The sequence below is a fragment of the Ursus maritimus genome, unplaced genomic scaffold (assembly GCF_017311325.1).
Source record: "Ursus maritimus isolate PB19 unplaced genomic scaffold, ASM1731132v1 scaffold_3, whole genome shotgun sequence".
Lineage (NCBI taxonomy): Eukaryota > Metazoa > Chordata > Mammalia > Carnivora > Ursidae > Ursus > Ursus maritimus.
In genome coordinates this window covers 73,923,752-73,951,217 of record NW_024425563.1, presented here as the reverse complement: position 1 = coordinate 73,951,217, position 27,466 = coordinate 73,923,752, and the positions used below count along the sequence as shown (strand labels likewise).

The 27,466-nt window shown below is 39.7% G+C and overlaps 1 protein-coding gene across 5 annotated transcripts in view; it reads right to left on the bottom strand.

Moving 5' to 3' along the window:
- Positions 1-21,595, bottom strand: part of LOC103658685 (phosphatidylcholine translocator ABCB4) — a 181,232-nt gene extending 159,637 nt beyond the window's left edge. For 2 of the 5 annotated variants that reach the window (XM_040644300.1, XM_040644301.1), the window contains exons 1-4: positions 21,397-21,583; positions 20,903-20,973; positions 15,218-15,269; positions 4,234-4,405 (exon numbers count right to left, since the gene is read on the bottom strand). In XM_040644300.1, coding sequence (XP_040500234.1) covers positions 4,234-4,405; positions 15,218-15,269; positions 20,903-20,967 — 289 coding nt within the window. In that variant the 5' untranslated portion in view covers positions 20,968-20,973; positions 21,397-21,583. Of the gene's footprint in view, positions 1-4,233; positions 4,406-15,217; positions 15,270-20,902; positions 20,974-21,396 lie in introns of all 5 variants that reach the window. The other 3 variants (XM_040644303.1, XM_008686201.2, XM_008686202.2) reach the window with 3 other exon arrangements.
- Between the last annotated feature and the right edge of the window lie 5,871 nt (positions 21,596-27,466).

Below are 27,466 nucleotides of genomic sequence, written 5' to 3'. Positions count from 1 at the left end.
GTCATTAAGTTTTGTTCACCAAAGTTGTACAACAGGACCAGAGAGTTCTCTAGGCCCGAGGCATCAGAGATTTTCGGGAAAAGGCAAATTCTGAAAACAAGGTAAAGATAGATGGGAGTAGGGTATCAAGAAATCAGGTCCACAACAAAAAGAGCAGGACAAAGGCCAGTGTCTGATAATCAGGATAAGACATCAGGAGAAAAGAAAAACCCCTCGTAGGGGTTTATTGTAGCAGCAGAGAAGGATCTGCTCACTCCAAGTATTTAGAGCTGTCTAGTTAAATCCAACATTTAGTGTTAAACTCTCAGGTTTTGAAGAGCCTTAGGAAATCCAAGTCTCCTCTACATAAGGAATACTTCTTGTCCAACAAGGAGGCTCTGGTCCTTAGTCTACCCCCATGGAAAGGTAATGAGGTTTTCCAGGGGGAGGACAAAAGAAGGTCAGAGTGTCAGGGGTCCTGGGAGTCCAGCAGACTGGCTCTCCTTCCAGAAACACCAGAGAGCTCGTTTGCTCTTATCTCTAGGGCCAGCATCAAAACCTTTGAAGCTGTCCCCACAAATGATCTGATATCTGGGAATCTGAATCTGCAGAGAAGCAGGTTAGTGACAGGCAACTGAGTGTCCCAGACTAAAAATTACAGTAGAGATTGCACGTTGCTTTTGAAAAGACATGGAAGGATATACAGCAGGGTAGTGGCAGTAAGGGGTGGTGTTGAGAGAAGGATATTAATTTATTTTTTACGTAATATTTATTTGAAAAGAATTTCTCTTGTTACATAGAACATGTTTATTTTGTGCAGGAGAGAGGTACAATGCTGACCAAACCTGGTTATCACCTCTTCTTGAATGCCTCCCATGATTCCTATATATGGAGTCAGGTGCCCTTCATGTCCTTTCCCAGGTATTTTGTATATATCTCTGTATCACAGCACTAATATCTGACTGCATTTTTTGCTTCATGTGTTCATTTCTTCCACTCTACTAAGTTTCTTGGGGGTTGGGAATGAATACTTAGGACATGTACTGTGCCTGGCACATGGAAAAGTTTAACACAAGTTTACTGACTTAACGATTGAAGATAATAACCCCCTACTCAATGCCCCACCTCAGAGACTGGTGATCTTTTACTGGCAAGAGTCAGAAAGTAAATATTTTTGGCTTTGGGGACCATAAGGTCTCTGTCATAACTATTCTACTGTACCACTGGCGTGTGAAAGTAGCTACAGAAAATATGCAAGTGAACGGGCATGGCTGTATTCTATTAAAACTTTATTTACAGATACTGTAATTTCAGTATCATATAATTACCCTGTGTCACAAAATATTCTTCTTCTTTTGACTTTTTTCCCCAATGATTTAAGAATAGAAAAACCATCCCTTTAGCTCACAAGCAGTACAAAATGAGGCAACAGCCCAGATTTGGCCCCTGGGCCATCGTTTGAGGACCCTTACCTTCCCAGAAAGGCATGGCTAGTGGTCCACAGTGACGAAGGAAATGCTGCTGCAAGGGACAATTATCCACATCTATAACAGGGACTGAGTAACTCTAGGTATGTCCCAAGATTAAAACAATAATAAAGATTGAGTATCACAGAGTTCTGTAAAGATGAAATGATATAAAGAACCACATCACCACTGCAAGTTACGTAGGTTCATTTGTGAAGAACATGAAAGCATGAGTTTACTGACGATATGACCACTTGTTGAGTGCTTTTTTATAAGGAGGCCCCGTTCTGTGAGCCTTAAGTGATAAATCCATTTAATTTTCACAACCTCTCCATGAAGTAGGTTGGTCAACATTTTTATAGACAAGGAAATTAGAGTATGAAGAGATCCCCTAAAGCTTAAAACTAAAAAATGGTAAAGGTGAGGGGTTTTACGGCCAGGCAGTCCAATTCCAGACCCTGCTTCCTAACAGTTAAATATGGTACCTCCTAAGAGCTTGACAGGAGCACAGTTTTCCCAAGATCAGAAGAGTGAGCTAAATGGGGAGGATGGGCAAGGAATGCAGAGTGAACTACAAACCCAGCTGGAAACCATATGACGCAGGCATGTATGAAGAAGCCTGCTGTGACCAGCCCATGCAGCCATCATCCAGCCCGGGGAACTGCTGGTCTCCGCAGCAGGACCAGCGCCTGGGAACTCATGCACGCTTATTAGATAACTAAGTCTGACTACTGTCCATCCCAACATGTCTACAGGAGGTAGACATAGGAATGATTAGTTCTCCTACTTAAAGAAATCAATTGTGTTTTCATAAAGTAAGGGACAATTAATATCTGGGTGATGAGGATATAGTGTATAAAAAAATGTTAATGCAGGGTTTTGTTTTGTTTTTTTTTTTTTTTAAAAAGACCACTGGACATTACAGTAGTTGAGTAGCTGAGGATCAGAATGGGCACAGATGGGGGCGCCTGGGTGGCTCAGTCGGTTAAGCATCTGCCTTCGGCTCAGGTTATGGTCTCAGGGTCCTGGGATCAAGACTCACGTCAGGCTCCCTGCTCAGCGAGGAGTCTGCTTCTCCCTCTGCCCCCCTCTTGTGTGCTCTGCCTCTCTCTCTCAAAAAATAAGTAAATAAATAAAATCTTAAACAAAAAAGGATGGGCACAGATGTACACATAAGGTCTGCTGGGCTACCAGAGAGTACTGTAAGATTTGATTCTTCCAGTGTAACGTAGTAGTAGAACTCACTCCAAGGAATATTGCCAAATACAGCATGCACAGGAACCAATAAATTTAGAGAGCATCAAGAACTTCCTTTGGGTGAATGGTACAAAAGGAAGGTGCCATTCCAATGTGGTACACCTTCCGGCAGCTCCTTCTGAATGCCATAAAGGGACATAATAAATACATAGGAATTTTACATAGCTCAGACATACTATAAAATTTTCTGGCCCAACTCGTACCTGCATTCACAGAATTGAAGTAAGCCTGCCTCAAGGTAAACAATGTGTTCTTCAGAATTACAAAGAAGGGGTCCCTAGGACCCACTGACAGGTATCAAAGGATCCATAAATACCCCAAATTTGTATGAATATTTATGTGCACATTTTTGGGGAAGGATTTATAACATTCATCCGAGACTTAAACTTGAAAAAGCTATGTGAGTATCAATGTATTCTCAAACAGGCATTTTCAAAAGTCCTACCACTTTAGCACCCACCAGGTTGTAAGTCTTCGGTAAGTTTAGTTTAAATCAATCTAAGCTTGGCCAAAGGTGACTTGAGAGCTCAGAGCTTTCAACCAGTCCCTCCTCAATCAACTGTGAATGTGAGAGTGTGTGTGACACCCAAATCATTTCAATAGTCCATTCACTTTCCCACTCTACTGGAGGACTGTTTTAGATCTCCTTTATCAGCCAAATGTCTTACTTCCTACTTCACTGAGAAAACTGAAGTAATCCCAAGAAAACCTCCACAAATTCTCACCTCCTCATCAATGCGGCTTTGAGCACTGGCACGCACATGCTCCCTATTTCCACCCTTTACTGTGGATAAGTTTATCTGTGCTTCTACCGAAAGCAAGTATTTCCTTTCAGGTATTCTATTCCATCCTCGGTCAGGGACATCACGCAAACAAATCTCTTCCCTCTCTCTCGAAACATCATTTTCTTCTCTCTTTTGGATCATTTCCATTAGCATGCAAACAAGCTATTATTTCTTCCATCCTAAAATACACACACACATGCACAAATACACACACACAACTTCTCTTAGCCATATTTCTCCAAAGAGCCCAACCTGTGACAATACCCAAAATTAAGTTTCTGGTATTCACTGCCCAAACCTACTCTCTCTCCACCCTCCTTATCTCAGTTGATGATAACTGCTTCCAGTTTATCCTGTTTCTCAGGCTACAAATTTTAGAATCATCCTGGACTCTTGTCTCTGACACCCATTTCTATTATGTCAGAGAATCTCATAACTGATTCCTATTTATCATTCAACGTCTAGATTAGGTGGTTCTTTTACCTCTTCCTGAAACTTCCTGGGATCTTTCTGACTTAACAGAGCTGTCTTTTTCTACGTATATCTGCCAGCACTTCCAATGGGGATTCTAACGCTTGTGAATATTATCTTCTCAAACTCATTATGAATATGAACTGTAGCTCAGATCTCTCCATCTCCCACACAAGTAAAACCACTAGCGTATTTAATAAGAGCTAAACATCACTTCTAAGTAACAGATTTTTCTTTAAGTTTCCAATAAAATCAGTGCCGCAAATAATACTTACTTCCATTAGTTATGTTTATAAAAGATGTGTTTCTTGCAATTCCTGCATTTGCAAAGCTATCTGTCATGTCTCCAAAAACCAGCATCATGAGGGGGAGTGCAGCTCCGTGGACGATGGCAGCCATTGTCCCCACCAACATATAGAACCTATCAAGCCAATTTGAGTAGCGAAACTAAAAAAAAAAAAAAAAGAAAAGAAAAGAAAATGTAAAGAACAGGGACAATTAGCAGACTTTCATGGATAGTTTGCTCTACTTTCCAAATATATCCAAAATCCTAACATTTCTCAGACTACTACTACTACTACCATCCTGGTCCAACCTAAACAATTATAACAGCCTAATTAGAAATGGGCATTTGATTATTCTATTGAGTTCTGACCTACTTTTTCATATTGGACTCGGTTTGTCTTCTTTTCTTATGTATGAGGCTTGATGAGAGGGATGGGACATTCTGGGAAATTATAAGTCTTTAATGGTACAACTATAGAAATATGTATTTGTTCTGATTTCCAAGAATAGAAACCACTTTTCATCACAAGATTTTTTTTAACCAAGAAAAATCTTGATTGCCAAAGGCCCCTCTAAGGACACCACTGAGGAAATATTTTGCTGCCTTATGAAAGTGGCTTGAGTAAAAGATCTGCCGCATAATGAAATTAGCATGAATGTAAAGTGATTTGAATGCAATTAGGCCTCAATAGTAAGAAGAAGGAAGAATTAGTTATATGCATGCTTCCCAAAAAGAGATTTCCTGAAAAGATAGAATAGGGCCATAATGACTGATAGTGTAGATGTGCCTATCTATTTAATCATAGGCAAGTCAAAAGTGAAGACAGACCTCTGGATCCAGAAAGAGATGAGAAGACAAGAGTAAGGGGAACGGGCTCAGGGCTCTGTGACAGTCCACTTGAGAAGCAATCAATACTTCTGTATAATTCAAGGAACTAGTTAAGGACTGAAAGAAAACCAAATCAAAGAAAACAGAAACAAAAACAGAGACAGATGAAGCCTTCCATGGGGGTTTGCGGATAAACCCCAATGCAGGTAATTGTCCTGTGGATGCATGAGGTAGAGTCAGCAGGTTTGTAATCTAGGAAGGAAAGTGGATTAAAAAAAGAAAAATCACAGGTCTAGGCAGGGAACATAAACCAAAACAAAGATCAAGATCAGGTAACATGAAAGACACATCAGCAGAAAGATTTTAGAGACAAAGAGACAGAAGCCAATCTTGAAGTTAGCTAAAAAGGAACTTACAGGAGTAATAAGTAGGAGTAAGTATTACATTGACAAGTGGAGAAATAAAGAGCAGAATAGTTCTAGTCCACGAAGTAGGAAAGAATTAGTAAATCTGAGTTGTAAAATTAACAAAAATTCAGGGTGCCTAGGTGGTTCAATTGGTTAAGCATCCAGCTCTTGGTTTCAGTTCAGGTCATGATCTCAGGGTCATGAGACTGAGTGCCACATCAGGCTCTGTGCTCAACGAGGAGTCTGCTTGAAAATTCTCTCCCTCTGCCTCTCCCTCCACATATGCTCTTTCCCTTTCTTTCTCTCCCTCAAATAAATAAATAAATAAATAAATAAATAAATATTTTTTTAATTAGCAAAAATTCAAGTTTGGTGTAAGAACAACATCTAACATATACTTAGGTGTTTGCATTTAAATTTTTTCTAGGGGCTCCTGGGTGGTTCAGTCGGTTAAGCATCTGACTCTTGGTTTTGGATCAGGTCGTGATCTCATGGGTTGTGAGCTTGAGCCCCGCACTGGGCCCCACACTCAGTGTGGAGTCTTGGTGAAGATTCTCTCCCACTGTCCCAACAAGGAACAGAGCACAAAGGCCAGCCCCCTCCCTCCCTCTCTCTCTCTCTCTCAAATAAATATTTTCATTTTATTTTTTCTAAAGATTTTATTTCTTTATTTGACAGAGAGAGAGAGAGCACAAGCAGGGGGAGCAGCAGAGGGAGAGGGAGAAGCAGGCTTCCCGCCAAGCAGGGAACCCAACATGGGGCTCAATCCCAGGATCCTGGGATCATGACTGGAGCCAAAGGCAGACACTTAACCAACTGAGCCACCCAGGTGCCCCTAAATAAATATTTTTTAAATAAATAAAATAAAATATTTCTAGCTCATAAAAATGCAATCAAGTAAGCTTAAGTTAATGACATATCCATAATTGATAACATCTTCTTCTTTACAAATTAAAACAGGGAAAATATGTTTTTTGGCATTTTTTTTCATATTTCACTGAAACCCTTGCTAAATTTTGCCATTATTTACTTTGTCTTAACTAAGCATTCATCCACCTCCTTAAAAAAAACACCAATAAGGAGGAAGAGATGGGCAGAAACCATTTACCTTCTCTTAGAGACTCCTTTAAAGTAGATAAAATATAAAATTCCTCGGTAGAGGAAGAGAAAATAGTTGATATACAAGGATTTCTCTTATCACCACTCCCACGGGATATTTTACTTCCAAAACTAATCACTGGCCATAATTAAAACAAGCAGGCCATGAATATAAATATTTACTCAATGCCTACCCAATGACGAATCAAAGCCTAAATACTAAAGGTTTAAGTCCTGCCTTCAAACGGCTTAAAGAAAAAGAGGAAGGCAAAGCAAAAAAGTGTATGCAATCTATATTGTGCATGCTAAAGACAGCATAGTGTATGCAGTAAAGCAGACATAAAACAGAGCAAATGGTCATTTCCTCCTTTGTGGAAAAGCTTCATAAAGGAGGTTTTGCATCCTCCCAGCTTTGAAAGGTTGGCATGTATTCAGAAGAAAGAAGGAAGACATTCTAACCAGAAAGAACAGCAGGCAGAGCAGTATGCTCAGAGAAGACTGGGGTCTGAGGTGGAAAAGAAGTAATAAAAAGCTGATCGACAAAGAAGCACCCTTCAGAGAGCTAGGGCAAACCAGAGGAGGCAAGAGTTTGGAGGGAAGGGACGCAGGGAAATCTCATTTTGTGCTATTTGATGGCTCGTCCTGGAAATGCTATCCGAGAAGCACATGGAGAGAATTCAGAGTTTGGAACGCAGTTTCATGATACTAGCGTATATAGCAGAAGTCATGGGAGTTGGAGGAGATCATCCAGGAAGAGAAAAAGAGTGACTGCGGTTAAGAATAATTGAAAATGAAGTAAAAGAGACAGCATGTTGACCGTCCTTTTGACGATCTTGGGGCAAAAGGAAAAGCAAGAGGACGGGAACCGGACACGGAGGAAACATCAAGGACAGACTATTTAATGAAGTCTCACACATGTTTATGGGTACATGGGTCACAGAGGTGATTGGTGAAAACACAGGAAGGAAACTGAAATGGGCAACATCCTATAGAATAAAGGAAACAAATCTTTCAAGAACCTGAGGAGAGGGAACATTGGTGGATGCTACACCTAACGGGTGAAACAAGATATCCCACGATGCCCCAAGATCACTCATAGCTTCGAGGGGGTAGAGATCCTTTTACAATGGAGGGGTCCAATCTGTCATCACCTTAACCAAGTGATCAAACTTAGTATTGTAAATACTCTGACATTTGATATTTCCAGATGTGATGAGACATGAAGTACACAGCATCCCCTACACAATCTTCTTACCACAAAATATTTAACATGAATGTATTCATAACTTTCAGCATATTAAAAATGTAAGCCACAGAAGAACAAGTGAAATGATGCCATAAGGAAGAAATAAAAAGAGTCTAGAAGGTGAGACATTCTACAGGACAAATAGTACTGTCTTTTCAGCATGTCAATGTCATTTTGAGAGGGGAGAAACTTCTAGACTCAGAAGACACAATATCTAAATGTTGTCACTGACTAGATCCTGTTTGGAACAAATCCATTGTAAAAGACATTTCTTTTGGGGGACAACTGAAAATATTTGAATACAAACTGGACATTACATAATATCAAGGAATGAGTACTCATTTTGTTAAATATGATCATTATATTATGTTTTATTAAAAAACGTTGTGTAGGAAAATTTTTGAGGTATGTCAACAGGCAGTTACGTATGAAACATCACAAAATCTGTAACTTCAGGTGAAATGGGAGGCAAACTGTTAACAATTGTTAGATATAGGCAATGGGTATATGAGCATGAATTTTATTGTTCTACTTTTCCATATGTTTGAAAGTCTTCAAATAAAACTTGGTAAAGGGAGAATGGTTCCCAAACAGGTAAAGATACATTGCTTCACCTCAAGAGAAGGAATGAGTTAGGAGTAGTCACAGATACAAACAAGTTCACAAGAACAAGGACAAAGCTGACAGAGTTCAGAACCTCATGTTTATTTGTGACATGAGGCAAGATTGATCTCTGAAGATAAAGTGGTAAGATTTGAGGAAAGTAGTAACATGAGGCTGAGTAGCACAAAGGACTCAGTGAAATGTCCTAGCTCTATCACTCACTAGGAAGGGGAATTGGGGAAAATAATCTCTTAATAATGTCTCAGTATCTACATTTATAAAATGGGGAAAATAGTCATACATGCAGCAAGCCTCGCATACTGGTTGTGAGGATGAAAATAAGAATTAAATAAACCTTAATTAGGTATACAATATAATAATATTTTATATAAGCAAGTAATGTTACAGGTGTAGAAAATGTAAAAATTAACAGACTTCAGTAGTTTATAATGAAGGAGACAAAAAAAAATATTGTAACACATCAGGTGAAATGTAAGACAGAGGCCTAAACTAATTATAATCAGAGCCCTTTAAATACAAGAAAATAGAAAATGTTTGGCTAGATACTGATAAGGAAGAGAGGAGAGGTGAGCCAGAACCACAGAGAAGGAAGGCTGATACACAAAGGAGAGTGGTTTAGGGGATATTCAGCAGGCTTGATGGTTAACATGCCCGTTCCCTGGTGCCTGGGTTGGAGAAGGAAGTCAATGAATCCATTAATTTATTCATTCATTCAACATTCAAAAGATATTTGTTAAGAAACTAATAAGGGTCAGGTTTGGTTCTAGATACCAGCAACAACAGTGAAAAAGATAAGCTACCTGTCCTCATATAGTATACACTCTAATGCAAATAGTAAAAGGGGGAATTGATGTATTCAACATTCACTCAGTATCTAAGTTCCGACACTAGGCACTAGGAGTACCTAGTGAAACAAACATACAAAAACTCCTTCTCTTGTGGAGCTTAGATCACAATGACAGGCAGGGTCAGCTGGCTTAGACTGGCTGGTCTGAGAAGACAACATCTGAGCTGAGATCTCAATGACAGGAAGGATACAGTTAGTCACTGGATGATTTGGAGACAGAGCATCCCAGGCAGGAAGAGCAAATGCAAAGGTCCTGTGGTGAACAGAAGCTTTGTGTACCTCAAGGACCAAACTGAATTATCACCGCGGCAAGAGCAGAGTGTAGGAGATTTGTCTGCAGCGAGGTCAGAGATTTGCCAGAAGATAGATTACATAAAGCCTTTATAGCCAGAGGAGGGAGTCTGGGTTTTACTCTAAACTTCCCAACTAAATGCAAAGGAAAAGCAGGAACTGAGGAGATTTGATGTGGTTAATATGGACAGAATGGCTTTTAGAAGAGCAGACATGGAGTAAGGGGACCAGCAATAGAGAGTGGTTGAGAGAGCAAAGCCTTGACCAGGTGTGATAGGCAGAATAATGCACCTGCCCCATAAACATGTCATATGCTAATCCCAGGAACCTTTGAATGTTTCCTTACATGGTAAAAAGGACTTTACAGATGTTAAGGGTCTTGAGATAGGGTGATTATCCTGTATTATCTAAGTGGACCAAATGTAATGACAAGGATCCTTACAAAAGGGAGCCAGGGGGTTCAGACTCAGTGGCAGGAAAAATGATGACTGAAGAGGTTAGAGGGATACAGGAAGAGGCCATAAGTCTAGGAGGGCAGACAGTCTCTCTAAAAGCTGAGGGGGGGGGGGACATTCTATCTTAGAGCCTCCAAAAGGGATTCTGCTCTTCTGACACCTTGATTTTAGCCCAGTGAGACTTCTGGCCCCAGAACTATAAGGTAATGAATTTGTATTGTTTTAAGACACTGAATCAGTGGTACTTTATTACAATAGCAATAGGAAATGAATACACAAAGTCCGAAAAAGGATAACAAAGATAAAAGGCTAAGCTAGAAGGAATCAAAAATTGAGGTTGAAAAGTTGAAGACTGACACCTCTGAGTTTACAGCTTCTTAGATGGGAGTCCACCCAGGTGATAAACCCAAGGACCTTGTTCACAAGTGTAATTTACTTAAGTAGAGTAGGAGTGAAGGTTGTTGGAATTGAAAAGGTCAAAGAACATCAGGCCTAGGAGTCATTATTAAGGTTACCCAAACAGAAGAATAATGAGAGCATAGTTGAGAGAAGTAGAAGTAATTAAATGCCAACATCCTCAATGGAGGAACAAAAGTAACTATAAATTGGTAAAGGAAACCATTGCAAATGGATAGAAGATACTAAAACTGTGTGGAATGGAACTCAAATGAGAAAGAAGTTCTACATGAAAACAATTTGGAAATGCCTGTGTGAAAGTACAAAAATGTACTGAGTTCTGGGATAAGGGGTTAAGGAACTCTAACTTCACAGACTAAGATGACAAAAGAACAAAAGAGATAAGAGAGGGGCACCCAGGTGGCTCAGTTGGTTAAGCATCTGCCTTTGGCTCAGGTCATGATCCCAGGGTCCTGGGATTGAGCCCCATATCAGGCTCCCTGCTCAATGGGGAACCTATGTCTCCCCCTCCCTCTGCTTGTGCTCTCTTTCTGTCAAATAAAGAAATAAAATCTTTTAAAAATATATTAAAAAGAGAGATAAGACAAAATCAGCAGACTGTAGCATCATGGAAACAAAGACAAGAAAGAATATGGTGGACAGTGTCAAGCACTACTTGAAAGTCAAGATGGAATCAAGACATGTCTACTGAATTTGATGAGTGGTGGAAACTGAAGCCAAGTTATAATATGTTAAGAAGTGAATGCACAGTGAAACTGACACAAGTAAAGGCAGCTCCTGTGTGTCAAGCAAGCAAGAGAGGGGTGGCTTGAAGGATGGTGTTAGCGAAAGTGAGGACACCGCCCATGTAAATGCCAATGGGAAAGACCCAGTAGAGAGGGAGAGACTGTAGATACAGAAGAGAAAGGATAATGATAATAGTAATGTAAAGTCCTTGAGAAGGCAGAGGATGTGGGAGTCAAAGTACAAATGAGTGAGTTACATTTTTTCTCAAGAGAAAGAGTGTGAGAGTGCATGTGGGGGCAGGGAGGGGCAGAGGGAGAGGGAGAGAGAGAATCTCAAACAGGCTCTACGCTCAGTGCAGAGCCTGACATGGGACTCGATCTCATGACCCTGAGATCATGACCTGAGCTGAAATCAAGAGTCGGATGCTTAACTGACTGAGCCACCCAGGTGCTCCAAATGAGTGATTAGTTTTAAGAACCAGATTCTTCCTCTGTTACATTAGGAGGGATCTGATCCGGGGAGAGAGATGCTTGTAGATTGGGAGGGATGAACTTTTGTCAGATGGCTTCCATTCTGTTTGTGAAATAAAAGGAGAGCTCATCCACCAAAGGGGTAAGAAGAAAAGTGGGAAATCTTAAAAGTGTAGAGGTTTGACACAGTCGGTGAGAAGAGGAGGAGTAGGATTTTGGCTGGGAATACACCCTGTTGTGAGGTGTGCTATAAAAATCAGGTGAAGGAAAGCAAGAAAGCAGACGGTGATTTTGCTTGGCCTTTGTGTATCAGATGACAAGTGAAAGGATGCTTATAGTTTGGGCAGGAGAAGGGGCTGATGGAAAAGTGATGGGTCAATGGGCCACATATTCAGAGAGAATAATGAGCAGATTGAAAAGAAAGGAGACAGCTGACTGATTTAAGCTGCTGCTTCAATCGGTCACATTGGAGGCACAATAGTTTCAAATCACAATAAAATTCAGGATGTAAGTATACAAGCAGACAGCTGGGGTGAAGGGAAGAAACAGATGACCGCACTTGTGAAGGTCAAGGAGCTGTTATCCAGAACACCATAAAAGTTACCCAAGGTGGTAGGAGCTCTGGGAGTGGAAAGGGAGACACTGATCCTGGTGGTGAAATCTCCAATGACTGAGAAATGACCAGGTGGCCAGAAGATAATAGCATCAAAAAAGAACTCTTTGAATCCAGTCAGATAAAAGCTTAGCCGATCATAAACTATCATAAATGATTAAAGTTGTTAAAAGCTCTAACTCTGGAGGCGCGCCTGGGTGGCTCAGTGGGTTAAGCCACCCAAGCGTGCCCCAGATAGATAATAGCTATATTCTCTATTTTGAAAAAAAAATAATTTTTCTATAAGATACACGAAGTAGAATGCTCAGAGTTGAATCTGCAACACCTTCCTGTCAAGAGTGTGTGGTCTTTCAGGAGGGCTCTGCGTAGGACCTGTAGCCCCACTTGTATTTTTCCTGTCCTGATTTCCATTTGTCCCATTTCCTTACTTCCTTTGGATTTTATCCTCCTTTTATGTTTCTTGTTCTGTTGAAAGTAGGCCCAATATTTTTTTTAAATGCTTGTAGAAAAACTTGAATATTACTTAGCTTTTTTCATCACTTTCTCAAGACTGCCAAAAAGTCTCATAGTAGAAATAAGTCAATGCTGGAAGCCTGAGATTTGCTGTTTCGAAAGACCTGTGTTCAAGACTAGCCCTTAGTGGGCATCTAGAGCTTGGATTTGGGGTGGGTTAACATCACCTAACTGATAAAAGTGGCCAAATTATTTGTACAAAGTGCTTTATGCTGAATACCTGCCCTCCTTCTATGAGTCTGGAATTCTGGTGTACGCCATGCCTATGTGATCAGCCGCTAGTATAAACTTTGAGTGCTGAGTTTCTGATGAGCTTGTCTGATAGCATTTCACAGTTGTCACAATTTATTGCTGGAGAATTAAGTGTGACTCCACTGGGCGAAGGCTCTGGGAGCTTATGCCTGGTTTCTCCTGGACCTCTGCCTCCCTCTTTCCTTTTCCAATCAAAATCCCTTGTTGATTTTGCTTTGTATCCTTTTGCTGTAATATCTTAGCCATGAGTATCACAAGTATGACAACATGCTGAGTCATGAGAGTCAGTCTTCCTAGTCAATCATCAAACCCAGGGTTCTTAAGGAGTCCTGACACATGAGTTTTTGTCTCAGCTGATAACATCAGCACTATACCATTCTGAATGTGTCCTCCTGTCTATAGGTTTTACATACGAGTTCAGTTCAGTTTTCTGTGTCAACTCCTTGGGAAAAAGACATGAGGAAAAATAAATACATAAATAGTGCAGCTCTTCATCAAAAGGCTTACAATATATTCCTCCTATGCCATCCTGAGCAATGTGATTGAGAACATGAACTTTACAGGTTTGAATCCTGGCCCTGTTGTATATTGAGTGGGCAAGCTAATATGTCTGGTCTCAGTCTCAAAGGAAGTTGTAACAGTTAAATGAGTTCTATAAACTTAGAACAACACATAGCATATAGTACTGTATGTGTTGTTATTCCCTCACATTTAAACTCCAGATTTTTATTCTTTGGTGGCTTAAATTGTATTGATATTATTACCTCTCTATATTAGATCTGTTAGATTTTCTAAAATAAGACTTTTTTAAAAAAAAATTTAAGCTACAAATAATAAAAACTAAACTACAAAAGACAAACGTTTTGGTCTCAAAATGACAAAACTGAAATTAAATCTTGGGAATAAACCCTACATGAACATAAAAGTTTCTTTTAACAGATAAGAATATAAAACAAAAGCTGTCCCTTGATTACCTGAGTAGTCTTTTTTTTTTTAAGATTTATTTATTTTAGAGAGAGAGCGAGCGAGCGAGCATGCATAAGCAGGGAGAAGGGCAGAGGGAGAGAGAGAATCCCAAGCAGACTCTGTGCTGAGCATGGAGCCCGACATGGGGCTCAATCCCACGGCCCTGAGATCATGAACCTGAGCTGAAATCAAGAGTCAGAGACTTAACCTACTGAACTACTCAGGCACTCCCACCTGAGTAGTCTTTTTGAGAATGACCCAAACATATAGTTTCATTCCCAAAATATTCCAGAGAGGACAGATAGGACAAAAGTTTGAAACCATAGCCAGAGCAACTTTAGGGCAAGAAGATGTTCATGTAAGATAACCACAGAGTCTCCAGTGTCAAAGTCAGGCAACTGTTTTTCTCCTGCCTACACTTATTTTTATATTCAATTTGCTAATATCCATTTTACAAGATAGCCTATCCCTCCCCCACCATGGACATTCAAAAAACATCTGGTGTATTATGACTGGATTATAAAGCATGCACTCACTGCCAGACTTAATTGGTTCAGTAGTGTTCCAGGTTCTTGGGAAAGAAAAAAGAAGGATCCAGGTAGAGAGAGACCATCATCCAGCCACATCTATAAAATCCCTGTCTTACTGCAAGTCTGCTTAAAGAGAAGCTTCTAAGCAACCACCATGCAACCAGAAAATGAGATAAAGAATCATATAAAGGTTTTCAAATTCGAAATTATCAGTTATTCAGCACAGAGGAATAATGACATATACTAAGTTCATAGTAATAAGTAATGCATTGATAACTTCTATTTTTTGGGTGCCTGAGACTTTGACCTCAAACCTGCCAGAATTTGAGAGCCACTGATGACAAGGAGCCTTGTATCTTGTTAGCACCACACTCCATGGGGCTGGTTTCCTCTATCTAGATGGCTGAGACCATCCCTAGGGGAAGGGCTTGCATAGGTAACAGACCAATGGACACATAAAAAATTAACAGAATACTGAAATGTAGGCCAAGAAGAGTGGCTGTTGAGGCTCAATTTACATAGCACATTATAATCGGCAATCTGCTGAAAACAAGCTAAATTAAACCTATTAATTTTACCTCTCCATTAACATATGCTCCAAGAAAATATTATACCAGATGAAATATCTCTTTTCTAGGGAAGAAGTCAAATTTCCAAAGCATTTTGAACACTGAATAAATTCAGACTCACCATTGCAAATGTGCTGACAGTTGGTTTCTTTTCTTTCTTCTCATCTTTTTTACTGAAAAACAGCAACAGGATTACACAAAATTATGTAAATTTTTAAAGGACCAAATTAATGTAGATCCTATATTAAATAACAAATAGGATAAAGAAACATGTCTATATTATTCCATAAAAATATACATTAATAGGATGATTCCATTTATGAAGTTTGAAAATATTTACATCTATCTTGGAAATCCGTATATGTGGTTATCACCGGGTATTGAGATTTCTATCAAAGTATTTTCTTCTTTGTACCTTTGGTATTCCCTAATTTTCTACGATGAATATACAGACATACAATTTTTGCAATTATTAGAAATTATACTGGGGTGCCTGGGTGGCTCAGATGGTTAAGCATTTGCCTTTGGCTCAGGTCATAATCCCAGAGTCCTGGGATCAAGCCCTGTGTTAGGCTGCCTGCTCAGTGGGGAGTCTGCTTCTCCTTCTCCTTCTGCCCCACCCCCCTGCCTGTGCTCTTTCTCTCAAATGAATAAAATCTTTAAAAATAATAATTAAAAAAAGAGAGCTTCCTGTTTTTATTCTACAGACAGTCCCAGACTTACAATGGTTTGACTTCAGAATGGTAAGAAAGTGTTATGCATTCAATAGAAACTATACTTCCAGTCTGGAAGTTGCATGTTTTCCCTGCCGAGCAGTGTGCAGTACAGTAGTCTCTGGGGATGCTTGGCAGCAGCAGTGACCTACAGCTCCCAGTCAGCTGTGAGAGCATAAGGGTAAATAACCCATACACTTAAAACTATTCTGTACCTATACAACCATGGTGTTTTTCAGCACAGTATTCAATAGATCACATGAGCTATTCAACACTTTATTATAAAACAGGGTTTGCATTAGATGATTCTGCCCAACTCTAGCCTAATGTAAGTGTTCTGAGCATGTTTAGGGTAGGTTAGGGTAGGTTAGGCTAAACTGTGGTGTTCGGTAGGTTAGGTGTATTCAAGGCATTTTCAACTTATGACATTTTTAACTCACAATGGGGTTATGGGGAAATACCCCATGGTAAGTTAAGGAAAACCTGTAATTAGAAAATCATTCATGTTTTCCAGAGTTAATTCTCTTAATTATCATCTAAGCAATTCTAGCAGTAGATAGTCTATCTCCGTACTACCTACATATTATCCTTAATCATTCTCTCTACGAATAGAGAGTAGTGGCAATCAGATGCTGGGCATAAACTAACCTAAGAAGAAAGGTAATTAAATCATTCTCTATGAGCCAATCTAATTCTGAAAGGATGTCTGGAGCCATAAATGTACCATTACGGCAATAAATTCAATCTAGAAAAGCTATGAACAAAAAAGATGGTCTGTAAACTGTCAGAAAGCTGTCCTCAGGAATAAGAAGGCTAATTATTATTTTGAGCACAGATTCAAACAACTCTAGCTATAAGCTGTTTTCCACTCTGTATGATGGCCACCTATGAAAGCAAACTGACCAAAAGCGGCCTCTGCATCTTTATTTTCATGTGTACAAACAAAACGCTATTCCAGAGACGAATCACATTATTTTTATACAGATTTTCAAGTTCAAAAGTAAATTCATCTTTGTCTTTGTTCTTTATGCTAAATGAGGTCAAAGAATTGAAGAGACTTCTAAAGGAAAAAAAAAATCCACAGCTTACCCCATATTTGGCTTTAAAGTGATGTTAGACGGACATGAAAACACACAAAACACACAAACATAACTCTTCAAATTGGTCCCACCCTATTCCCAGTAAAGCATGGTTTCAGTATCTCTGGAACCAGGATGAGAGGAAAAAAGCAGTCACACATAATTGAATTTTAGCTCCAAGCCTTTTATTTATTTTTCATTCTCTAAAACTGCTCCTACTCTGGAAATTTTATAATATTTCAAATACTGGCTAAGTAAACACTTCCCATACACAATCTCATTTAATCTTATCTCAATCTCTGTGAGGCAGGCACATTTTTGTCCTTCTGTCAGAGCTGAGAAAACTGCAGGTGAAGAGAGTTCATGAACTTGTCCGAGGTCACACAGCTGGAATAGAGCCAAGTTTAAACGGAAAAGCCTATCCCCTAAACACTAAGTTATTATTCAGTGCAACCTCAGACTTCTAAGATACTGCATTCTATAGAAATGCTTTTCCACATTGATCTCTCATCCCTACTAGATCACTAATTTATCCTCATCAGCTTGAAACACAGGACTTAGAAAAGGCAAGTCACTTATCAGACCTTTAGAAATACATATATTCCAAATGATACTATCATCCGAACATTATATATATTAGCAAAGCCACATGCTTCTTTATAATTCTAGTTTAGAACATACAGTTTTAAAAAAGAACCTCATAGAACAAGAGATCAGATTCACAGTTATCAGAGGCTGAAAGGGGTGGAGACTAGAGGAATTTGATACAAAGGTACAAAGATAAGGCAGTCCCACGGGTGCAATGTACGACATGATGAGTACAGTGAACAGTGCTGTATGACACATATGAAAGCTGTTAGGAGTAGATCCTAAGAGTTCTCATCACAAGCAGAAAACAATTTTCTTTTTGCTTTTTCTTTTTAATCAGTGATGATGAGCACAGCTCAATAAGAATTACTTACCTAAAAAAACAATTTTTTGTTTAAAAGAAGTCCGTAGGCATGGGAAGAACCAATAATAAAATGAAGGTATGTGCAGGCTCCAACAAATTTCTTTACCATTTCCTTCCACATACCCTCAGCACTTCTGACTCCAATATCCTTAAGTGTTTGTGTATTAAGGACAGAGTTCTTTAAGGTATCAAACAAAACAAACAAACAACCTAAAAACAAAAAGGGCAATATCTTCCTTCCACTATACAGAGTCTTTTTCTTTTTGTGTATATAAAACTTTCAAAGAGAAAAATTGAAAGAACACTAATAATGACTATGCACACAAAATTCACCTAGATTCAACAACTGTTAACATTTTGACCATATGTTCTTTATGAATGTAAGTAAGTATACATTATCATTGTTAATATTTTGCTGAGCCATTTGAAAGTAAGTTGCAAACATCATGGAACTTCACATTTTCCTACCATTTTCACATTTCAGAAAACTAATAGCAATTTTTATATCAACTAATATCCAATCTACTTTCAAATTTCCCAAGAATGTTTTCTATAGCTTTCTCCTGTTTTGATTTTGAACTTAGATGTAATCAAGTTTCACACATTGTATTGGATGGTTTTGTCTCTTTAGTCTCTTTTTTATTCCTTTTTTTAAGATTTTATTTATTTATTTGACAGAGAGAGAGCCAGCAAAAGAGGGAACAGAGGCAGGGGGAGTGGGAGAGGAAGAAGCAGGCTCCCAGCGGAAGAGCCTGATGTGGGGCTCGATCCCAGAACACCAGGACCATGCCCTGAGCCGAAGGCAGACGCTTACTGACTGAGCCATCCAGGAGCCCCTCTTTAGTCTCTTTTATTTATAATTATATATATATATTTAAGATTTTATTTATTTGACAGAGAGATAGCCAGCGAGAGAGGGAACACAGCAGGGGAGTGGGAGAGGAGAAAGCAGGCTCCCAGCAGAGGAGCCCGATGTGGGACTCGATCCCAGAACGCCGGGATCACGCCCTGAGCCGAAGGCAGACGCTTAACGACTGTGCTACCCAGGCACCCCTAGTCTCTTTTTTAAATCAAAAAGTCCTTCTGCCCCCTCCACCCACATTGACTTTCTGTAGTAACAAGATCTCTTGCAGACTGTCCCGCATCTTAGATATGTCAGTGTCAAACTGAGTCCAAATTGAGATGTGCAGTAAGTATAAAATGCACAGCCGATTTGAGGACTTGGTGTGAAAAAGAGAATGCAAACTGTATCAATAATTCTGATTACATGTAGAAATAATTTAGATATTCTGGCTTCTTTAGAATATACTTTCAAAATTAATTTCACTTGTTTCTTTTATACTTTTTAAATGTTGCTACTGGAAAATTAACAATTACAAATGGGGCTCACATTATATTTCTATTGGACAACATCAGTCTAGAAGCTTGATAGGATTCAGACTCAATGTTTTTGCAAATGTACTTCCTAGGTGGTGTCCTGTCACTAACACAGGACTCCACCAGGAGTGATGCCAGGTCTGATCACTTGGTTAAGATTGCTAACTGCAAAAATCTCTCCACTCAAAAATCTCCATTTTCTTTCTTCCTAGCAAAAATTTGGGATAATTCTTAGATACAACTTTTTTCTGACTGGCTTAAGACGTATAACAATCCTTGCCTGGATCAATGATAACAATGAAGATTCCAATACGATAGCTGGCATTTTTCTGTAAAAAGTAGTCATTTATTCTCACTACCTCTTCCCACCTTTTTTGTTTCCCTCTTCGTTTCAGAATTTTATTAAAGATTCATGGACTATACTGTATACAGTATTTCACAATCAAGTACAGTGAAGCCAGCTCTTGTGTTCTTTTCGACAATTCTTTTTGAACAAGATAGTCCAGGCTCATTTTGTATCTGCCCCCCACCCAACCCCAACATCCATGGTTGTAATTAGCCATTTCTCCATAGAATACAGACTCCATTTAGCAAGGAATGATATTCAGAAACCGAGATCTAGCAATAAGTGTGCTCACTGCTACTGTCCCCTTCAGTGGGTAGAAAGTGAACTATTTTAAAAATCCTGAGTTCATAACGAAGTCCGTTTCAAATTTAACATTATTTTTTAAAACTTATTTGATGTCCCTATTTGTATTTTTCTTTTACACTGAAAAGCTTTGTTTCAAATAATATTAATATACTTCTTTTATTTTTAAATTTTTATTACAATTTACAACTAAGAACGAACCTATTGAGCAAAGTTTAAAATTTCCTGTATGCACATTGCACTGTGATAAAAATTTACTTAAAATTTCCCTATGTGGGGGCGCCTGGGTGGCACAGCGGTTGAGCGTCTGCCTTCGGCTCAGGGCGTGATACCGGCGTTGTGGGATCGAGCCCCACATCAGGCTCCTCCGCTATGAGCCTGCTTCTTCCTCTCCCACTCCCCCTGCTTGTGTTCCCTCTCTCGCTGGCTGTCTCTATCTCTGTCAAATAAATAAATAAAATCTTTAAAAAAAAAAAATTTCCCTATGTGGTTCCATTACCAATAATTTCACACAATGCTAGTAGCTTCCTTGGTACTGCAGTTTTCTTTTTTCAGAACTTCTTTTATAAAGGTCAGATAGTCATTGCCTTTTTTTAAAAAAACAAAAAACATTACCACCTACATGTAGTTGTGGCCTTCTGTCCCATCTGCCAGGCCACAAACATGCAATGTTTCTGTGACCAGAATGTTCATGTTTTACCAGAAGCAAGAGACGGGACCACGGAGCACAGCGCAAGCAGCACATGTTCGGGGACGTGGGCGATCAGCAGCTCTCGTAAAGCAGAAAGTTCATAAACCACAGAAAAGGATGTAAGAGCACTGCCGTGTGGGCGGCAGGGAGGCCGAGGAAGAAGCTCACCAAGGCCGTGGGAATGTGTAAACGTGTCCTCCACTCAACCAGTGAACTTCGGCAGAAAACCCACTTGCGTTTAAGGTTAAAAAAATCATCTCCATTTACTTCAGAGCTGGAGACTAGAAATATATTTCCCAAATTTCTCAAGCCACGTTAAGGATGAAAGTGAAACAAACTGGCTACCTTTTTTTGCCCATTTTCAAGAAGTTCTTCTCTGCTCTTCCATTATGGCCTCCTTCAAGATCCATCGTGACCTGAGGAGAAACCACAGGCCATGGGTCAGATGGGGAACCCGCAGGAGGCGGAGGTGACACTCCAGGCGGGCAGCTGGAGGGCGGCGGCGCATCCCGGATTTTGGCCGCCGCCTCTGCGGCTCCGGCCCTGCTCCTCTCGGGGCGGTGATGCTTGCCCCGGGCACCTGCCGCCGGCTCAGACACCCGCTCTCCGCTCGGCGCCGGCTCTGCGCGCTCCGGGCAGCATTACCCGGTGCGCGCGGCGAGCGCCGAAGACTGTGGGCTGGGGTGCCTCAGGGGCTCCCCAGGGGACTTGCCAAGAGGACTCTCCCCCACCCTCCCCTCCGAAGCCCTTCTCCCACAGGGACCAAGCTCAGGAAATTGGGGGGCCCGACCCTTCCGCGAACTTGTCCCCATCTAGCCCTCAGCTTCGCGCGCCCCTACCTCGGGCTTTCCTTCGGAACCTCCACCAAGATGTGACTTTTGGAAGAAGAGAGTCAGATTTTAAAGGAAAGACCCGGCGGACACGAACAACGGCCTCGGCTCCTTAGAGCCAGGAGGAGCCGCTGCTCGAAAGCGCCCGGGTTTCCTGCGTCCCTGGGAGTGAGGCGAGAGCGCACAGCCCACGCCCCGGCGCTCCTGTGCCCAGCCAATCAGCCTCACCACTCCGGCGAGGTCCCGGCCCTGCTCGCCTGCACGCTGTTTGCAAGACGAGTTACGAAACAGATTGGATTTGCAGGAGGAATGTCCTCTCCTTTCTGTTGCTCCTCAGTAGAAGAGCCAAGAGAGAAATGGTTATCAGCTGAATCATGGGGGACACTTCATAGTTATAGTCATGTCTCTACATGTCTACATAACGCTCCATACCCATGGAAATATTTATATTCATTAATTTCCAGTGAAACCCAATCGTTTCCATGGGTCTCAAGTAGATAAGAGAAATTTTCTTTGTCATTGCGTCTGAGAAGTTGATAAAACAATCTCCGACCTCGTCCGTTCTGTAGTTAACGCAAGTTAAACTTTCCTTGCTAGCAGCAGCTGTAAAAAAAGCCAGGTGAAAATTTTCTGCAAGCCTTTCTTTAGTATGTTTGGCAGTTTCTGAGGTGTAGCTGTTCACCTTTTGTTTGAAGATAAATGAAAGGAAATAGGAAAATTTTTAAGTATGTAAATGGAAACGGATATTTCAGCGTAAAAATATTTAAAAGTATATGACCTTAACAGATTTTAGCCATCAGATCAATGCCCACGTTTTCTCCAAGGCGTTTCTAAACTCATATTTTAATTCGGATTATTTTTTAAAAAGTATCGTGTACTTTAGCATATTACTTTAGTTGTAATTTAATCCGATGTTTACTGCTACCATTTGCTATTTTTGGTCTACTGTTTTTTCACGTTGATGAAAAGTAAGTGCAATCTTCACGATAAAAATTCATAAAACAGTCTTAACTCACATCAGAGCTTTTCTTCTTATAAACCTAGGAGAAATAGATGTTTTTGTCACCTTTAGTCTTCATTCTCTGACCTACACCTGTGCCTCTCAGCTACCTGCAAAAGTTTAAAAGAAGAAAAACCTTGTATTTATTTTATTTATTTATGGGTTTGTTTATTTATTTCTGCATAGTGTACTTTCCCTGCTTTCTTTAAGAAAATCATACTGCAAAGCAAAACTTTCACCTTTTACCAAACATCCTCTGCCTTGATTTTTTTTTCTTAGCCGTATAGTCAAGCTTCTTTACAAGCCGTAAATTAGAGTTTCTAACAGGCCACTGATTTTCTCTATGTTGTAATTGGATATGCATGGAACAGCGTTGGTTCACTGGTTAAAGGCCTATCACCAACCCTGTGGTCCACCTGGGGCAAATGCATAACGCTTCCATCTTTGTCACATCCATTTTTAATCTGATTCATTCATGACTCTGCAGTCTGTATCCACTGTTGTTTTACTTTGTCCTGCTTTTAGTTTATGCGGTCTTGTTATGTTTTATGTATCCGTGTAAACGACCTTAAATCCTCCCTAAAACAATCTAGGATATTTTTTTTAGGTGTAATATTATGGTAATACTATGTCTACAGGCTTGAAGTGAAAACCTCTATCAAGAACATAAGTAGTTTAAGGATTAGAATAGCCCAGAGAGGTTTTTTTTTCATTTTTAAATTTTTTATTTAAAAATTTTTATAATTTAAATTCAATTTAGTTAATATGCAGTGTATTATTAGTTTTAGGAGCTGAATTTAGTGATTCGTCAGTTGCATATAACACCCAGTGCTCATTACATCAAGTGCCCTCCTTTTTTTTTAAAATTTTATTTATTTTTAAAGACTTTACTTATATATTTGAGAGAGAGAGCAAGAGAGATCACAGAGGGAGAGGTAGAAGCGGACTTGCCCCTGAGCGGGGAGCCTGACAAGAGACTCAATCCTGGGACCCTAGATCATGACTTGAGCCAAAGTCAGCCGCCTGATTGACTGAGCCACCCAGGCACCCCTACATTAAGTCCCCTCCTTAATGCCCATCACCCAGTTACCCCATCCCCCACCACCTCCCCTCCAGCAACCCTCAGTTTGTTCCCTGTAGTTAAGAGTCTCTTATGGTTTGCCTCCCTCTCTGTTTTTATCTTATTTTATTTTTCCTTCTCTTCCCCTATGTTCATCTGTCTCATTTCTTAAATTCTACATATGAGTGAAATGCTTTGGTATTTGTCTTTCTCTGGCTGACTTATTTCGCTTAGTATAATACCCTCTAGTTCCATCCACATCATTGCAAAAGGCAAATTTCATCCTTTTTGATGGCTAAGTAATATTCCTCTCTCTCTCTCTGTGTGTGTGTGTGTGTGTGTGTGTGTGTGTGTGTGATCTCACATTCTCTTTATCCATTCATTTGTTGATGGACATCTGTAGCCCAGAGAGTTTTTAACAAAGTTCTGTTTTTCTGTTATATATATGATAGAAAAAGATATATATCTTTGAGTTTTTTCTCTCTGTGACCATCTTCATCTGCCTTACCTCTTCCTATTCTCTCCCTTACCCCCCAATACATACATACACATTTGTTCCATTTCAGCCTCAGATGACTGGCTCTTTCTCTTCATTCTAAATGGGAATCTTTCCACATGTAAGTCTGTAACTAAATTGATTTACAACAATTTCCATCTTCAGTATCTGACTCCACTAAACAACTTGGGATTTAGAGTCAGAAAAACAGATTCAATACCATTTCTGCTGTTCTTGCTGCATAAGTTCGAACAGGTTACTTCACTTTTCTGTCCTTCAGTTATGTCTTTGGTGGAGAGGGGATAATAATGGTACTGTATAGTGTCATTGGAAGATTAGGCAATCTGTGTATTTAAAAGGCTAGTACAGTGCCCAAAACAACCCCAAATACTCAACAATTGCTATGAACTAGTAGTAATACCCCTTCTCAATTGATTTTTGCCTTTCCTTGGCGCTCTTCAGCACTCATATATGTAGCTATATTTATTTATTCTCTCTTACTTTCAGTAGAGTAACAAAGAAAGGAAATCCAGGTGTGAATACCATTGCACACCTTCATTGCCACTCCCCCCAGCATCTGTCACCACGAATATTGAATACTGCAATAATTTCAAAACTGGTCTTTCTACTTCTACATTTACTACTCTCTAACAGTCTTTCTCTACCCTCTCCTCCCCAAAGTCTACTGCTAAGACTAAGTCAAGTCAAATTCTGTCACTAGCCCATGGTTTCCTCTCTTAGAGTAAAATCCAAAATACTTCCCATGGCCTGTAAGTCCCTGTGTGATCTGACCTCCTCTCACTTCTAATCTCATCTTCTATTATTCTTCCCTCATTCTGTTCCAGTCTCATCATCTTCTGTTCTTTGTTTTTTTGTTGCCTTTTTTTTTTTTAAGATTTATTTATTTATTTGAGAGACAGTATGTGTGTGCTTGCACCCATGTGGGGAGGAGCAGAGGGAGAGGGAGAAGCAGGCATCCCGCTGAGCAGGGAACCCCACGTGGTGCTCAATCCCATGACCCTGGGATCATGACCACTGGAATCATGACCTGAGCCAAAGGCAGCTGCTTAACCAACTGAGCCACCCAGGCTTGAACATGCAAGCATGCTCCCACCTCAGGGCATTTGCTCTTACCATTATGTCTGCCAGAAACTCTCTTCCCCTAAGACAGCTATACAGCATGACTCATTTCCTCATTTTTTCAGGTCTTTACTCAAATGTCACACTATTTTGCTTGAAGCACCTACAAACAGTGTCTGGCAGATGGTAAATGCTCATGAAATATATGTTAAATAAGTGAGTAAAAAAATGAATGAGCCATTTGACTCAGGAACGTGTGGACTAAGTATAAAATTATATAAAAGCTTTTGATTATAAGATAGAACATTGTTTTTAAATTGTATGCTTCTTAAAATGGTTCTAATTATTTGAAAATAATTATGCTTATTGGAATGTTTCTTCATAGATCTGGGCTTCAGTTCCGTCAACATTTATTCCACAAACATTTACTGAGTGCTTGCCGTATGCCAAATATTGTGCTAATTACAGTGATGGATGATTTAAACATTATAATCTGCCTTCAGGGAGAGTGTAGATTATTTTATCTGTAGGTGTTCTGCTGTCCCAGATGGGCTGGGATTGTGTGTTTTACTTGTTTGTTTGAATAGCAGTCAGTATAGTGCTTTTCTAATAGCGGAGATTCCATTAAAGCTATTGTCAGGCTAGTTGCCTTATTTTCTTTGAAACTATTTGCCATCCAAATAACATGAACCTCTTCAGAAACGTACCTTTCTAACCTACCTCAAGCAAAACGGATATGCGAAGATCTACCAAAGAACTCAATCTTACAAGTGAAGAGTAGTTGCCATGTTAAGTCCCAAAACAGTGTTTCTCCTGGTGCATTAAAATATTAGATTTTAGATGTGGAAGGCCTACGAGTGGTTTAGCTACTCTCATTAGTTCTCCTTATCTCACAGCCTGCTAAACAGTGCACAAGCAAATCTTAATTCTAATTCCTTCCTTTTTAATTTCTGCAAATGTGTTGTAAATAAATGTTTATATGTCTTAAATGTGAAATTTTCAGAAGCTTAACATTCTGCCTGAATAGAAGATCCATTACATGTGTTTCTATCAATCAACAAGCATTAAGTAAAAATGTGCTGTGAAGGAAGTACGGGCTCTCTGGTAGTATTTTCAGATAAATAGGATTTTCAGAGTAAATAGGATTATTTTCTCAAGCTTCTCTTAAAATTTGTCTTTTATGTTCTCACCTACTTTCCCTTCTTCTCATAAGAAGGGAATTCTTAATTCTTCAGAACTTTCTTCCCATCCCTCTTTTGTTATAAATCTTGTATGTTTGTTTCCCTATCTCTTTAATAATTCATGCCCCCTATTTCTCCTGGCTCCTCTATTTTGCCAATCTGAGTCTGAATTGAAGGTTCAATTTTGTGAAAGAAGAAATACAAGTTCATGTCAATGAACTTAATTGAGCTGAGCAGAGAAAGAATATACCTGAAATTTCCAGTCCAAAGGTCAAGACAAATGACTCAGTTGTGGCAATAACAATAAAGGATGAATATATTCTCCACCCATTTAGGTGCAATTGCTTTTATGTATGAAAAACATGTGACTGTCTTAATGATAAGGGACATTGAATGCCTGTATGTTGGACTATCTCAGATAGTTTCTACGCACGCATACACTTAAAAAAACAAAAGCAAGGGCACCTGGGTGGCTCAGTTGATTAAGCATCTGACTCTTGACTTTGGCTCAAGTCATGGTCTCAGGGTCGTAAGATCGAGCCCCATGTCAGGCTCTGTGCTGGGCCCAGAGCCTGCTTAAGACTCTCCCTCCCTCTTCTTCTGTCCCCACCCCCCCACCACTCTAAAAACAACAAAACAAAAACAAAAAAGCAAAAAGCTAGATACTGAACAGACTATTCATCCCCAAAGAGGTTATTTCTGGCAATATCATTTAACCAAAGCTGCAACATTGAAATAGTGACCAGGTGATAACAAATTGACTTAAAAATAAAGAATTGAGTCATATGTCAGTCAATGGCAAATAGAAGCCTGAATTTTACTTCTCTATGAACCCTTCTCTGTCTACACCAGCCAGAAGTGTTTTCTACCCCTCCGTAACCCTGCTGCTCTTTATCTGTAGCTCTTCTTTGATATTTAATGTTAATATCATTTATGATTAGGACTTTTAAAATACTCTAGCAGTACAGCAACTTACACAAAATAAAGGTTCAATAGAAGTTGTGGTCCATATATACAATGGAATATTACTCAGCCATCAGAAAGAACGAGTTCTCAACATTTGCTGCAACATGGACAGCACTGGAGGAGATAATGCTAAGTGAAATAAGTCAAGCAGAGAAAGACAATTATCATATGATTTCTCTCATCTATGGAACATAAGAACTAGGAAGATCGGTAGGGGAAGAAAGGGATAAAGAAAGGGGGGTAATCAGAAGGGGGAATGAAGCATGAGAGACTATGGACTCTGAGAAACAAACTGA